Here is a 16,252-nt window from a genome sequence, read left to right on the forward strand (position 1 = left end):
AAAAATGAGTAGTTTCAATTTTAGGGAATTTAAACCAGTAAATTAGTTCTAACCAAACATATCATGACACTTCAAGGAACTTTATAATGAATAATACTTACTTTACCAAAGAGATTGATAGTGAAGAGGAAAATAAATGAGTCTTAAGAATTGATTTAATAGGTCAGACAATACAGCATCCCTCAGAGGTATGCAAAACAAAGACTATATTTCAAGGAACAGGGAAAGGGTTTAGTAACATTAACCTAACAGGGTCATTTTTATTATTTTACATGAACATTGATATAGTCTTACAAACTGCTTCAAGAAATAAAAATGAAACAGCAAGTAAAGAAAAAACTCTTGAAAGGTAATACAAATTACCTTGAGATCAAACTCATTTCTTATAAAAATGAGAACCTTAGGGGAAAACCTCCATATCTATAATTTTATGAAACTGATTAAGGTACTAAATTGCATCTGCATGAGGTTTTACCTTACTGTCGTTCATGTCAAAGAGGCACCTATCAGGGGAAAATGTGATGTTATATACACAGTATCTCATAGAATAAAATTTTAGACCCCCATAGACTGTAAGCCGCCAGGCTCTTCTGCCCATGGAATTTTCCAGGCAAGAATACTGGAGTGAGCTGCCATTTCCTCCTCTAGGGGATCTTCCTGACCCAGGGATCGAACCCATGTCTCTTGCATCTCCTGCATCCGCAGGCAGATTCTTTACCATATTCAAGCAGATTCCTGAAGCCCTATCATCACGATAGACAATTTAATTAACCTTTCGTATTTGTTCAGATATTTTACCACTTGAGTTACAGGGAAGTTATTATTAACAATGTGAAAGTCGCTCAGTCATGTCCAACTCTTTGTGACCCCATGAACTATACAGTCCATGGAATTCTCCAGGCCAGAATACTGTAGTGGGTAGAAGATCCCCTTCTCCAGGGGATCTTCCCAATCCATAGACTGAATCTGCCTGCGATGCAGGAGACCAGGTTTCAATCCCTGGGTTGGGAAGATCCCCTGGAGAAGGGAATGCCAATCCACTTCAGTATTCTTGCCTGGAGAATTCCATGGACAGAAAAGCCTGGCAGGCTGTAGTCTGTGGGGTCACAAAGAGTCAGACATGACTGACTGACTTATACACACACATTTGTTCAGATTGCTGTATCTCAATTTTGGATTCAGGACCTGCAAAACAAGTTGCCTCACTGCAATTTAAAAATGGCATAAAACAAATTCTATTTGGAGACAATATATTCTGTTCAACAAAAACATGGCAAATACTGTGGGGGACACAGAAGGTAAATGCAGAGAAGGGACACTCCTAAACTTTCTCTCCTCCTGTGTATCAGTCATCTGTGATTCTTTGCAACCCCATGGACTGTAGCCCACCAGGCTCCTCTGCCCATGGAACTATCCAGGCAAGAATACTAGAGTGGGTTGCCATCTCCTCCTCCAGGGGATCTTCCCGACCCAGGGATTGAACCTGCCTCTCCTGTGTCTCCTACATTGGCAGGCAGATTCTTTATCATTAACACCACCTGGGAAGCCCACCTACCAAGGAAAAATTACATGCCCATCTAGGAGTGTCTTTGGTAAGTAAGGGTGACACACAAACATGGGAGAAAAAATCAACTCCATAGGTCTTTACCCAAAATTCAAATGAAGCTAGCCTTCTCTGGACTCCAAAAATTGCTTGGCTGCTCTAAATATTTGCAAAATGTTGAAAGTGTATTTCAAATGGGTCTCTTAGTAGAATTAACATTGATGAGCTCACATCCTCGGGAAGACTTCTCTGACCATGGTCTTTACTGCCAGTTGCCAGGTGAGAGGGAACTGGCCTATGTTTCCAAATCATTGAACTTAAAATATGTGCCTCTAACAGGCTTCCCAGGTTGCACAGTGGTAAAGAATCCACTTGCCAGTGCAGGGGTCACAAGAAATGCAGGTTTGATCCCTAGGTGGGGAAGATCCTGTGGAGTAGGAAATGGCAACCCACTCCAGTATTCTTTCCTGGAAAATTCCATGGACAGAGGAGCCTGGTGGGCTACAATCTATGGAGTCACAAAAAGTTGGACACGACTGAACACACACACACACACAACAGCCATTCGCCTGACTGCACCCACTTCTGAGACACTATGAATGCTTTGGGGATAATTTCTCATGCTTGCCATTGGATTTGATTTAAGTAACTTGCATAGCTCCTGACATGCAGCAAGCCCATAGTCACCATCTGTTGGATTAAACTAAATTAAGGGCTACATAAACATGTTCAATTTGAAATCTAGGCAGATTATTGTAAATATTTTAACAATGGCATTCACGATGGGTTTCTATGACCTATCTTTCTCCCAACAAGGAAGCATGGAGCTTTCCTTAAATTTAACCAAATAAAGGGTTGTAATTACTCTCTTAGCCTTTGTATATCTTACCTGAGCAATAACCGGGTAGCCACAGACTTCATCTCTAGCCTTGGTCATAGACACTGCCAGCACGAGATCTGGGTTACTCACCAGGTGAAAAGTCCTTGGGAAAACAGGATTAGGCCCATTACATTACAGAGTAGCGTTACCAGTTTAGAGCGCCCCCGTGCTACTTATCTGTGCATTGCTTCTTAGCTCCATAGAGTCTCTGTGATAATGGATGTGAAATCTTCTAGGCATTTCTCCCTACCATGAGCACGAAATTAAGCTTTCTTGGTGGAGAGTGCTGGAAGAATATGGAAGCAGAAAGGGGCTCTCCTGTTCTTTCTGGCTGTTGCCTGGGGTCAGTGTTTGAAGTGAAGTGAAGTAGCTCAGTCGTGTCCGACTCTTTGAGACCACCGTGCCTACCAGGCTCCTCCGTCCATGGAATTTTCCAGGCGAGAGTACTCGAGTGGGTTGCCATTTCCTTCTCCAGGGATCTTCCCGACCCAGGGATCGAACCCGGGTCTCACGCATTGCGGGCGGACGCTTTACCGTCTGAACCACCAGGGATCAGTGTTTGGGAGTGGGGCTACCCAGGGATGCTCTGCCAAACCAGGTGCCCAGATGACACGGTCCCTTAAACTCTCACAGCCCTGGCCTGGTGATCATCCGCTTGTGATCATCCCTCTCGACATGGACACCACAAGCTCCAGGCCTTCTGCTGCACCAGCAACCCCATATCCTCTGCGTTGCCATGTGTCCAGCAACAGCTGCACCCCACGTGTTTCAGAGGGTTGCTTCCTGCTTACCCAGCAGCCACAGACCCGATCTGACCAGGCAAACTGGCCCGTTTCTCTGCCATCCAGTGCACAGCAACCATCCTGCGTTCTGAACTCCAGGCTTGGGAGGGATCCAGTTCCAAGTTTGTCCTCAGCTCTCTCACCCCCAGAGTCCCATACAGAGGGATTTTTAAAAAATCTGATAGTCATTTATCACAGTTTAATAATTCTTTATGTTAAAGAATCCTGTATAAATTTTCTCTCTCTAGACTGTACCCAGACACTCTCCTCATCTGTTTTGCTGTTGAACAGGTAATGTGGCAGAGAGATTAAGAACATGGATTCTGGAGCCACAATGCCTGAATTTAAATCTTGAGTATACCTCAAGATTTGCTCAACAACATTGTGTCTCAGTTTCCTCATCTGTAAAATCAGATAATGGAGCATACCTCACAGGGCTCTCATCTTGGGGATGTAATGGGTTAATGCATAGAAAATGCATTGAATATTGTCTGGCTCATGGAACTTAATATGAGCTACTATTATTGATGACTGATTTTTTTATAGCCTTCCCTCAAATTCTTCTTTTCTACATGAGTATTTCCTAAAAGTCCAAGATTTATGTTGAATATTTTCAAGTTATATTGGCGTTAAAAATAAAGCCTCCTTGACTGAAAAAACAGACAAAATTATAGAGCTCCCCCCCCCCAATTCTTTTCCTTATGTCACTTAAAAGTAAAAATAAACCAAACATTCAAGGATATTGTCTGCATAGCAAAAGTCTGCTCTTTATGTCTGTCAACATAGTTGCATTACAGACCGGCAGTGGCATTCCTGCTGTGGAAAGTATAGCTTGTCCTGAGTATAAAATTTAATGATGTGGAAGTAGAAGAAAGGGGGAGAAAATGGGGGTGGAGGAGATCTGTTGTAAAAATATAGTATTTTTACTTTCAAGACTTAAAAGGTGCTAGATATCTAAATCTCTGAACATAAAACAAAACATTCTCATTGTAAAGCATATGACCGACTCACATTGTTGTACAGCAAAAACCAGCACAACCTTGCAAAGCAATTATATTCCAATGAAAACATTTTTTAATAAATAAAACAGATGAGATAGGAAATACCCCACTTAAAAAAAAACAGAATTTGAAACATTGTTTATATTCCTACAAGACTATCACTATTAAACATACAAACTGTTTCTTCCTTCTATTCTTAGTTAATGAAGTGTTATTTTAAATCCAAAGTGGGTATTTGATTTTATCAAATACCTTTTTAGCATCTATCAAGTCTGTGCATGGTCCGAGTGCTGCTGTTCAATATTGTTCATCTCCGTAGCCTCAGCATGTGGCCTAGCTTGCATCTTGCATTTTCATTGGCACTCAGTAGTAGTCAAATGAATGAATGGTTCTATATTTCCTGCAACTACTTATTGAGGTGGTACCTAGATGAGTTACCTAGCTTTCTCTGTTTCTGCTGCCTAGAACAGACGTTACCACTTCTTGTGTGTATCAGTTCCATGCTCAGCCATGTCAGTGTTGATTTTTTTCTTTCTTTTTTTTAGACAATAGACCGTCACTTGCTCATAGCAGGGGTGCTTACATTCTGCAGGAACTCTGAGCTTATGGATGTCTACATAAAACTCACTATGTGACAAACAGCAGTGTGAGAAATTTGTGTCCCAGCAACATCCAGCATAAGGTACAGCCTCTTCTACTAATCCTCGGCACAAGTGTGTGCAAACCAACTCAGTCCCTTGAGCCTCAGTTTCCCTAGCTTTAGAACAAGTGAGGAGGATTTTCATCCCTGAGTGTTTTTTCATATTTCCCTTTAGAGACCAAATGATTCACTCAGATTGTGCCAGGGTAGAAAATGGAAGAGAGATACCAGATTATCTCTAAAGTTGACCTGGCATTTTTTTTCTGTGTGGCTGGAAACCAAGTAAATGTGTCTCTGGCAATTTCCTCCCTCCTGTCGGTGCCCCTTTACTCATTTCTTGCTGACTCTCCTGGACCATGTGGTCTTCCAGCTAGGCCTTGTTCTCACAGTCATAATTTCCCTTAAGAGGTTTTGCTGATAATTGCTTAAGACATCAGATTTCCTAGTTGTTTTCTATTTTAAATAGGCCACAATGAAAAAGTAATTCAAGACCCAAAGGACCGAAAGAAAGGTAGAAAATTCTAGGCACGGAGATAGCACTTGGTGCCTCCCACCATGCTGGCAAACTACTGGGCCAGTGCTCTATTGGTACAAATTCTGATTGGGCTGTTGCCTCAAAAAGAGCTAATTTACTGCCTGGGAAAAATATGGGTGATCAAAAGACTGTGGTTCACATAAGTGGGATTTTCTATAAGTTTTGCTACATAGTGTAACCCAGGGTTCTCGAGGCCTCACCAGCTTATCAGAACAAATGGGTTTCAATAACTAATTACAGGGAAAAAAGCAAAAGCAAAATGACAAGGCAAAATGTAGAAGAAAGCTCAGAATTTCTGTCACTATACAGACACATTTTCACCATGGGACATTTATTCCTCTGAATCAAGCCCATACCTAATCAGCAAGACTTCTGCAAAACCTCTCCTGCCCACGTGCTTAGATGGTGACCCACATGTTCATGAGCAAACCCGGTCCCAACACTGCTCCCTATCGTGGGTCCACTTCTTCTCTCTAGACTCCACAGTTTCCAACCAGGGATCAATCAATACTACCATCTCCCTCCAACTGTTCCTCTCTTCTACAGTTTGACATGGGGAGGCCTCAATATGACAGTGTTGCAGAGTGTTCTGGAAAGTGGAAGGAAATTGGAAGACACCATCCCCTTTTGTATTACATGCGGTTAGATTTTCCAAAGCAGTGATGGAGTGCATAGAGTTATAGGCAAGCTTCTCCTTGTTTTTACTTAAACAGCCTGTCCTTCCCCTCTTCCTGATTTCCCAACAGCACTCAGAATGGAAACCAAAACCAGTACAGACACTGAACGAGACTGAGCAGGACTCAGAACTTGTCCCCTCTTTTGATGACCGAGTGTTTTTTAATGAAACATCAAGTGTGGCTTGGGGTCACTTCTCTCATCCCCCATGCCTGACAGCTCCAGTTCTTCCGCCATGCTCAAATTCCAATTCTTAGGCTCAAGTAGTATGACTACTATAATACAGAAAGCCAAGGCAGTAAGATGCAGCTCTAAATTCCAGAAAAGTAGAGATGGGTAGCACTAGCTTCATGAGCAAGAATTTTTATCTGTTTAGTTCTTTGCTGAAAGTGCCAGCACCTAAAACACTGCCCTTGATAATCCTTTGCAGCTAAATGAATGAATTCTGGTCCCATACAGAAAACTATTCACAGGGACAAAAGCCTGCTTCTTAGCTCCCCCGTCGCAAAGACGGCTTAGCTAGGATGAATGGGGCGAAAGAACACACTCACCAGGTCTGTCTACATGTTGGCTTTTCAGCCGTCTCTAAAACAAGGCCACATGTGTTCCCTGCTGGCGGCTCTGAATCTCAGACCAGGGAGCAGAGGAAGGCTAGTTTCTTTCCTGTCCATCCTGGCCCCTCTGCTGCCGCCTGCTGAAGCGTATACAGTCTCTCTAGAAGCAGCGGTCCCCTAAGCCTTCTGCATCAGACACCCTTCAGAATCCAACAAAAACCACAGCTGTTTCCCAGGAAAAAGGAAAAGTATTGCACAGATATACAAACACATTTTCTGTATGTAGTATTTAAAGAGAATGAAGAGGGCCCTGGGGCCCCCACGATATAACATGAATGATAGACTTGGAAGCAAATCATCTAAAAACCAAGGAGCTGTTCTCTCTCTTGCTAAAGAAATGTTCAAGTATGCACAAACCCAGAGAGAAATGTAAAAGAAACCACCACAGACTCAACAGTTATCAGCATTCTGCTATTCCTGTTTCATCCACTGCCCCTTCCCACTTTAAAAATTTTTGCTTTGCTAGAAAATTCTAAAACAAATCTGAGCTTTCAGTTTTATCTGTAAATACTACAATGTACATCCAAGTGATCAGGACTTTTTTTTAAAGAACATAACCACTAAACTATTATGACACCCTACAAAATTAAAGCCTTCTTTAATATCACGTGCTACCCAGACTGTTTTAAATTTCTTCTGATTGTCTAGGAAATAACCTTTCTGACAGTGGTAAGCTTCAAGCTAGATCCATACAAGGGCCAGTCATGGCACTTGGTTGATATATTTGATTAGGGCAAGAATTCAGTTCAATTTCACTGTGTGAGTAGAAGCCACATCTGTCAGTTATCTGATGGAAGTGGTGGAAGGGAGGGAGGGCATGCATGTGAGGAGGTACAGGAGACTCTGTTAATGAAAAGTACCTCACAGTTTTTAAAATAGGACTTTTTAGAATTCTTATTTGATTTTATGATGTTTTCAAATCATAAAATCAATTAGACAAGCACCTAGTTTTCTCTTGACCTTGGCTTATTAAAACTATGAACCCAATAGGTCAGGCTTCACGTTCCTTATCTGAATCCAGAGCGGACGGGTTGCGTGTAGACTACTGAGCACTTAAATTTGATTTCACGTTTTCTTCCTTGAGTAGGTTAAGAAAAAAATCATTGGCTACATTAAAAAGAAAATCCAAAGTCCTCAAATATACCCCTGCCTGCTCTGTGGGGACCATGCTGGATCTCTTTGGCTCCCATTCACCTCTTGATATATTAACGCCCAAATATGATGGGTTTACCTGCTGTCTTCCTTGCGCATCCAGCGTTGATGACTATCATCTGCTTTTTTGTCCACCAAAACCACCTCCACGCCTGAGTGCAGGTTGGGGCCTCGCACCCCCAAGACTAGATGAGGAGCAGCGTAGCTTATAATTTGCCCATCTCTGTATTCAAACTGCTGGTGGCAAAGTTTCTGCAATTTGCTCTGTTTTGGAGAATGGCTGAGATAAAGAAAATCCCATTAGTGGCAGAAAAATGTCCTGTGTTCTGATGTGCTGCAGATTGCAAGTTCTGTTGGCGAGAGACCTGCCGTGAACCAAAATCGCTTGTAATGGGGAACATTATCATCAGGAGAGCAGTGAAGCCATTTGCTTTGCATTGTCAAGCTGATGTAAAAAGTAGAATTCAGAGTTTATTTTGTAATAGGAATATATGTTTATCCAAGAGAATATGAGAAATTCATCAGCAAAGAAAAATCATTTTAGATCATTTAAAAAGAAAAAGAAGTAGGAGGCAGAACAGGGCAAATAGAAATCAAAACAGAGAGAAACAGAGGAGTTCTGTACAAATGATGATCATTTCTATCCTCTGTCTACAGAATCCCTGGCAAATAGAATCCCATTCTCCAAGCTTTTTTCATCTTCCCTAACAGCTCATAGAATATTATAAACCAAAATGATGATATGCTAACAAGTTAAAAGAATGTCTTACTTAAATATCTCTTAAGGCATTAGACAGACTTAATAAATCTATCAAACATAACAATGCATTAGCAATTAATTTATAAATGTCTATTAAGTCCCTACTTTGTGCATGGACCAATGCTAAGCACTGAAGTGCTGAAACTGTTAAATTTATGTAAATTGCTGTAATGTTAAGTAAATACATAAAGATTATGGAATAATAAAAAGTACTATAGATTTCTGTCATTTCACTGGACATTGACCAGAGAAAAAAATAAAATTAAAAGGCAAGAGACATTGGGGGATTTTACACGCTTATTCATAAGTTCATTCACATACTCATTTCACTAAAATACAGGCTCTGTCCTAAGTTCTCAGGAGGCAAAGATGGGGGGGCTTACCTTTTAAAAGAAAACACACAAGTGAACAAGAAATTACACTATGCAGCTAAAGCGAGAAGGTACTTCCCACCTGTACCTGTAAATACTTCAGTCAAAATCACAATAAACACAGAAATGTGTGTGTGGTGTAGACAGCGACTAACAGCGACTAAATCTTCAGGAATAAAGTGAGTGACCCCAAGACCAGGTAGAAATATTTAACAGGAACCTTACAATTTTTTACCTGTATTTCTTCTCCGGTTCCATGTTTTCAAACAGCTCGTCTTCCATTTTCTTTGGAAGACTGTCAGTCTCATCAAAGTTATGAGAAGGTTCCTGCCAGGCATACCTGAGAAGTGTGTGACAAGCCTTCATTCTGAGATGGGCTCTTGCATGTGAATCTCTATCAAGGTTGAGAAGTAAACAGAGATCTGAGAATTCTGATTTATACTCACAGGATGTTCTCTGAGGTGCAGTCTGATTGTATCCCAAAGGATGTTAGAGGATCTGGAAATCATATTTCCATAATGGTTCCTAACATTGCAAAGTCACATCCTACTAACACACAATTAAGAATTTTAATACAAAACTACCAATAAAATTTCTCAATCACATAATAAACAGCATTCATCTTTGTCATATTTACTCAGGAAAAAAGGAGGCCATATGTATTATATTTTAAAAATAAGATTAGGACTACTCAATAGTTTTAGAAATTCTTAACAAACAGGTAACGAGACTCTTGCCTACTCCATAAATGTGGCATAATTCTGTCTGAAACAGACAGCCTAGATTACTAGGTTTCATAAAATTTACTCAGTAGGCAATGTTAAGGAATCTTAATTAACTTTTCCTCTCAGTAGAAAAATCTAGAGAGACTCAAATAGCACCAGCACAAACATGCCAGGTTTTGATAGAGAATAATATACAAAAACACTTAAATAGTCATAGTCTGAATAACTGAGTGGGCCTCCTGGCTTCTTATTTAGATGAAATCGTGAACAGACACATAGCCACCATGCAGATGTGAGTGTATCAAGTTCCCAGGCACAGTTCAGGGTAGAGTTGCTTGCGTGGGATCATGATACAATCCGAGGACCGCTCTGCTAAAGGCAGGATACATTTACAGGCAAAGCAGCTCGCATACTTCAGTACTCTAAATGTGCATAAGTGTAAACAAAGTTCTCTGGGGGAAGTTGTGGTCACCAAGGTGCTTGTGGTAATTTGATGTAACTGCAAGCAATATCAAAGTACCCAAGTCTCCAGGGACAAGTCCTGCTTTAGAAGAGCAGGCCATACGCTTTTCAAATGTAGCAAAAGTTATTACATGTGGATATGAAATCGGTGGGTAACAACTGCCTCATTCAGAACTTCAGCAGAAACAGCTTCTCAAGTAGAACTATCTCATTAACAATTAAAGAGAAATAGTGCCATCTTGTGTTGAAAATAGAAAATGCAGCTTTCCCACCAACTTGATCTGTTTGATGAAAACAGACCAACAACAAAAATAAAGTCAGTTTTAACATACTCAGCAAGGTGTAAACAAGATTTTTCCTCCAAGTTGAGATGTTTTATCTTCTAACTTGGGCAGTCTGTATGCTCTTCAGCTTCCAAGCAAATGAAGTACAGTACAGTCAATTTTAGAACAGCCATTAAAACAGACACCTAAACAAACATCTTGCTTTATTGATTCATTTATGTCCGCTAGTTAGAACCGGACATGGAACAACAGACTGGTTCCAAATCAAGAAAGGAGTATGCCAAGGCTGTACATTGTCACCCTGCTTATTTAACTTATATGCAGAGTACATCATGTGAAATGCCAGGCTGGATGACGCACAAGCTGGATTCAAGATTGCTGGGAGAAATATCAATAACCTCAGATATGCAGAGGACACCACCCTTATGGCAGAAAGTGAAGAAGAACTAAAGAGCCTCTTAATCAAAGTGAAAAAGGAGAGTGAAAAAGTCTCATGGAGCTAACATTCTAGTGGGAAGAAGAGAGATAATAGACAAATAAATGAATAAATAAGCAATTTAAGTGTTACAGGTAGAATAAAACAAGAAATTGTGATAGAAATTGGGTAGGGTGGGGTAGGACCTACTTTAGCAATGGAGTCAGAGAAGGCTCCTCTGAGAAATGATGCTAGAGTTGGGACTTGGACAATGGGAAGGAGCCAGCCATGTGAAGACCTGAGGGGAGAACACTCGAGAACAAGTGGAAAGGCTCCAAGGCAAGAACATACATGGCTCATTGAGGAACAGAAAGAAACTAGTGTGACAGGCATATACTAAGTGAAGGGAAAGGTCATACATTAAGGCTTAGGAAGTGACCAGGGCCTGGATACAAGGCCCTGAGGAAATGAGATAATTCCTTTCAAACTCCAGGCTCCGAAGGCCTTTTCTTCCATAAAGCATCAATGCAGAGGTTAGTGCCCTCAGTTTCTTTTCCATTTTGTTTCTTATCATTCTTATCAGAAATCTTTTTACCAAACTGAACTATCAAAAGTGTTCCTTCCAGATTTATGTTCTAGCCTCTTGCTTTACAGATGTCCCTCCTTAAATTATTTCTCCTCTTTTTTAAATATGTGAAAATCTCCATACAAATGTATGTAAGAAAGTCTAGGGAAATTTTGTGTTTACTTAATATAAGATGAAAGGGGTTCGAGTGATCAGAAATGGTTCGAAGAACAAGTGAAAGTTAGCCTGGAAAAGATACAAACCAAATTAATGACAATGAGTTCCAAATACTTTAAACAAGTGAACTCATAGAACAGAGACATTCTAAATCATTATTTCAACATTAAAATGGGCTGCCTTGTGAAATAGTGATCTCCCTATCAACTAGGAGTACTCATGAAGAGACGTACAATGTACAGGACATTTCTACATCATTTTTTTTTTAATCTGAGGTATAACATATAACACTATCTTAGTTTCAGGTGTACAACATAATGATTTGATATTTGTATATATTGTGAAATGATCACCACAAATACATGTAGTTAACATCCATCCCTGCAGATAGTTACAAATTGTTTTTCTTGTAATAACTTTAAGATCTGCTCCCTTAATGACTTTCAACTACACAGTGCAATATTACTAGGTATAGTTACGATGCTTCTGCATTCCGTTTGTCGAATGGACTCAACCACTTTTAGATCAAGGATTCCAGGCCTTGATGAAATCTATGAATCAGAACAAGAATTGTTGCTCTCAAAGATATCACTTTTTTTTTCTTATTTTCTGTTTATTTTTCCAAAGTACAGTATAATAACTCAGAGGCTAGATGATACATTCTTTAGAAGAACAACAAGAGGGGATATTAGGAAAGTTTGTGGCCCATTCCCTAATGACTGAGCAAGATATCATATAAGTCAAATCACTCTCTCTGTGAAAGGCTTTCCTTTCTGGTGCCTTTTTAGTCTCAGGATGTAGGACCAGATGAATTACCCACTAAAATGAGGAAGTTTGCTTACTGACATAAAAGTTAATATTCTTATACATGAGGATAGAAACAATCTTTTAAAACAATGGGTAATGATGATGTATAAATTAATTCTCAATTACTACAATGGTAATTGACCAGCTATTTCCGGTTTCATAATTTGGAAATTCATTCGATGATTCCTTCATTTATTCAGTAAATGATGACAAAAGTCAGTTTCCCTGGTCTTCGCAGAACACATGTGACAGTTTCTGCCCTCAAGGAATTCCCAAGTTGGTAGGTGTTGGTGAGGGAGAGGATAAGGATCTGATAAGTACATTGCTAGCACAATCATTGTCATGATTGATTTCAGTGATAAAGAATCCTTCCACCAATGAGGATGGGGCAAATCAAGGTGCCTCAGTTGGAGAGAAATGAGTATGTGGTCAGGCCTACAGCAGTGCGTCAGTGGAGTAGACAATGTTTAGCTGACAGCTTGCAGCTGCTGAGCTGAAGCTTGGAGTTCACATGGCGGAAAGAAAAAGAATGGGGAGGAGATGGGCATGTGGGCACGAATGAGGGTTACCACAGGCCTGGAAGAGGGTCAGAAGGGCTTGGAATTGCAGACTAAACATTATTTTCTGTGTGCAGTAGGTAGCCATTGAAGAACTGTATAAAAAGGATTGTGCTTTAGAAAGATGAGTGTCCACAGATGAAACTTCAAGGTGAATTGGAAGGAGGAGATTATGGAGATAGAAACCAACCAGAAAGCTATCCAGCAATCCAGGATGGTAACTTACATTAATATACATTCAGCTGGAATCTTCAGTAAGGAAGAAACACGATTGTTCCTAAAGTCCATGCTGATGGAAACAAAACACGATGAACTCCTCAAATAAATATCCCCAGTTCTAAGATTCTAGTCTTTTAAAAAATAGTAGAATCAAAGGCTTTTTCTACATCTATTGAGATTATCATATGGTTTTTATCTTTCAATTTGTTAATATGGTGTATCACACTGATTGATTTATGTATATTGATGAATCCTTGCATCCCTGGAATAAACACAACTTGATCATGGTGTATGAGCTTTTTGATATGTTGCTGAATTTAAAATTTTGTTGAGGATTTTTGCATCTATGTTCATCAGTGATACTGCCTGTAGTTTTCTTTTTCTGTGTTGTCTTTGTCTGGTTTTGATATCAGGGTGATGATGGCCTCTTAAAATGGGTTTGGAAGTGTTCCTTTCTCTGGAATTTTTTGAAAGAGTTTTAGAAGGATAGGCATTATCTCTTCTCTAATGTTTGATAGCACTCTCTCGTGAAGCCATTTGGTCCTGGGCTTTTGTTTTTTGGGAGATTTTTTATCACAGCTTCAATTTCAGTGCTTGTAATTGGGTTGTTCATAATTTCAGCACTGCTTCATTATTAAAAATCTTCAAAAAATGGGCATAGAAGGAACCTACCTCAACTTGATAAAGGCCATACATGATATGCCTACAGCAAACATTATTCTCAGTAGTGAAAAACTGAAAGCATTCCCTCTAAGATCAAGAACAAGACAAGGGTGCCCACTTTCCCCACTATTATTCAACATAGTTCTGGAAATCCTAGTTACAGCAATCAGAGAAGAAAAAGACATAAAAGTAATCCAGATTGGAAAAGAAGAAATAAAGTTCTATTTGCAGATGACATGATACTGTACATAGAAAACCCTAAAGATAGTATCAGAAAATTACTAGAGCTAATCAATGAATTTAGCAAAGTTGCAGGATACAAAATGAATACACAGAAATCATTTGCATTTCTATACACTAACCATGAAAAATCAGAAAGAGAAATTAAGGAATCAATCCCATTCACTGTTGCAACAAAAAGAATTAAATATCTAGGAATAAACTTACTTAAGGAGACAAAAGAACTGTACACATTAAAGTATAAGACACTGATGAAAGAAATCAAAGATGACATAAACAGATGGAGAGATATGCCATGTTCCTGGGTAGGAAGAATCAATATTGTGAAAATGACTATATTGCCAAACACAATCTACAGATTCAATGTGATCCCTGTCAAATTACCAATGACATTTTTCACAGAACTAGGACAAATAATTTCACAATTCATATGGAAACACAAAAGACCACGAATAGCCAAAGCAGTCTTGAGAAAGAAGAATGGAGCTGGAAGAATCAACCTTTCTGACTTCAGATTACACTACAAAGCTACAGTTATCAAGACAGTATGGTACTGGCACAAAAACAGAAACAGACCAATGGAACAAGATAGAAAGCCCAGAAATAAACCCATGCTCCCTTTGGGTACCTTATATTTGACAAAGGAGGCAAGAATATACAATGGGGCAAAGACAGCCTCTTCAATAAATGGTGCGGGAAAACCGGACAGTTGCATGTAAAAGAATGAAATCGGAACACTTCCTAATACCATACACAAAGATAAACTCAAAATGAATTAAAGACCTAAATGTAAGACCAGAGACTATAAAACTCTTAGAGGAAAACATACACAGAACACTTGGTGACATAAATCAAAGAAAGATCCTTTATGACCCACCTCCTAGAGTAATGGAAATAAAAACAAAAGTAAACAAGTGGGACCTGATTAAACTAAAAAGATTTGCACAGCAAAGGAAACTAGAAACAAGGTGAAAGACAACCCTCAGAATGGGAGGAAATGATAGCATATGAAACAACTGACAAAGGATTAATTTCCAAAATATACAAGCAGCTCATACAACTCAATGCCAGAAAAACAAACAACCCAATCAAAAAGTGGGAAAAAGACCTAAACAAATATTTCTCCAAAGAAGACATAGAGATGGCTAACAAACACATGAAGAGATGCTCAACATGGCCCATTATTAGAGAAATGGAAAGCAAAACAACAATGAGATATCACCTCACACCAGTCAGAATGGCCATCATCAAAAAGTTTGCAAACAATAAATGCTGGAGGGGACGTGGAGAAAAGGGAATGTTCTTGCACTGTTGGTGGGAATGTAAATTGATACAGTTACTATGGAAGACAGTATGCAGAGTCCTTAAAATACTAGGAATAAAGCCACCATATGACCTAGCAATCCCACTCCTAGGCATATACCCTGAAGAAACCAAAATTGAAAAAGACAGATGTATCCCATTGTTCATTGCAGCACCATTTACAATAGCTAGAACATGGAAGCAACCTAGATGTCCATCAACAGATGAATGGATAAAGAAGTTATGGTACATATACACAATGGAATATTACTCAGCAATAAAAAGGAATGCCTTTGAGTCAGTACTAATGAGGTGGATGAACCTAGAACTTATGAAGTAAGTCAGAAAGAGAAAGAGAAATATTATATTCTAATGCATATATATGGAATCTAGAAAAATGGTACTGAAGAATTTCCTTACAGGGCAGCAGTGGAGAAACAGACATAGAGAACAGACTTATGGATATGGGGAGAGGGGAGGAGAGGGTAAGATGTATGGACAGAGTAACATGGAAACTTACATTACCACATATAAAATAGATAGCCAATGGGAACTTTTTATATTACCATATGTAAAATAGATAGCCAATGGGAATTTGCTGTATGGCTAAGAAACTCAAACAGGGGCTCTATATCAACCTAGAGGGGTGGGATTGGGGAGAGAGATGGGAGGGAGGTTCAAAAGAGAGGGGATATATGTATACCCATGGTGTATTCATGTGGAGGTTTGACATAAAACAAAATTCTATAAAGCAATTATCCCTCAATAAAAAAATAAATTAAAAAAATAGTAGCATCATAACAGAATTATTGGATGTAGATCATTGTGATGGTTGAACACTGAAGCTCCAGCTCTATCTTTTTGCCAGGAAACTAATTAAATA

General features: G+C 39.4%; 1 protein-coding gene across 1 annotated transcript in view; it reads right to left on the bottom strand.

Annotated features, from left to right (window-relative positions):
* Window positions 1–16,252, bottom strand: part of DCDC1 (doublecortin domain containing 1) — a 428,530-nt gene that overhangs the window by 43,084 nt on the left and 369,194 nt on the right. Inside the window, exons 24-26 of the mRNA XM_052652176.1 lie at window positions 9,189–9,347; window positions 7,902–8,102; window positions 2,433–2,526 (exon numbers count right to left, since the gene is read on the bottom strand). Coding sequence (XP_052508136.1) covers window positions 2,433–2,526; window positions 7,902–8,102; window positions 9,189–9,347 — 454 coding nt within the window. The remainder of the gene's footprint in view (window positions 1–2,432; window positions 2,527–7,901; window positions 8,103–9,188; window positions 9,348–16,252) is intronic.

The sequence above is a fragment of the Budorcas taxicolor genome, chromosome 15 (genome assembly GCF_023091745.1).
Source record: "Budorcas taxicolor isolate Tak-1 chromosome 15, Takin1.1, whole genome shotgun sequence".
Lineage (NCBI taxonomy): Eukaryota > Metazoa > Chordata > Mammalia > Artiodactyla > Bovidae > Budorcas > Budorcas taxicolor.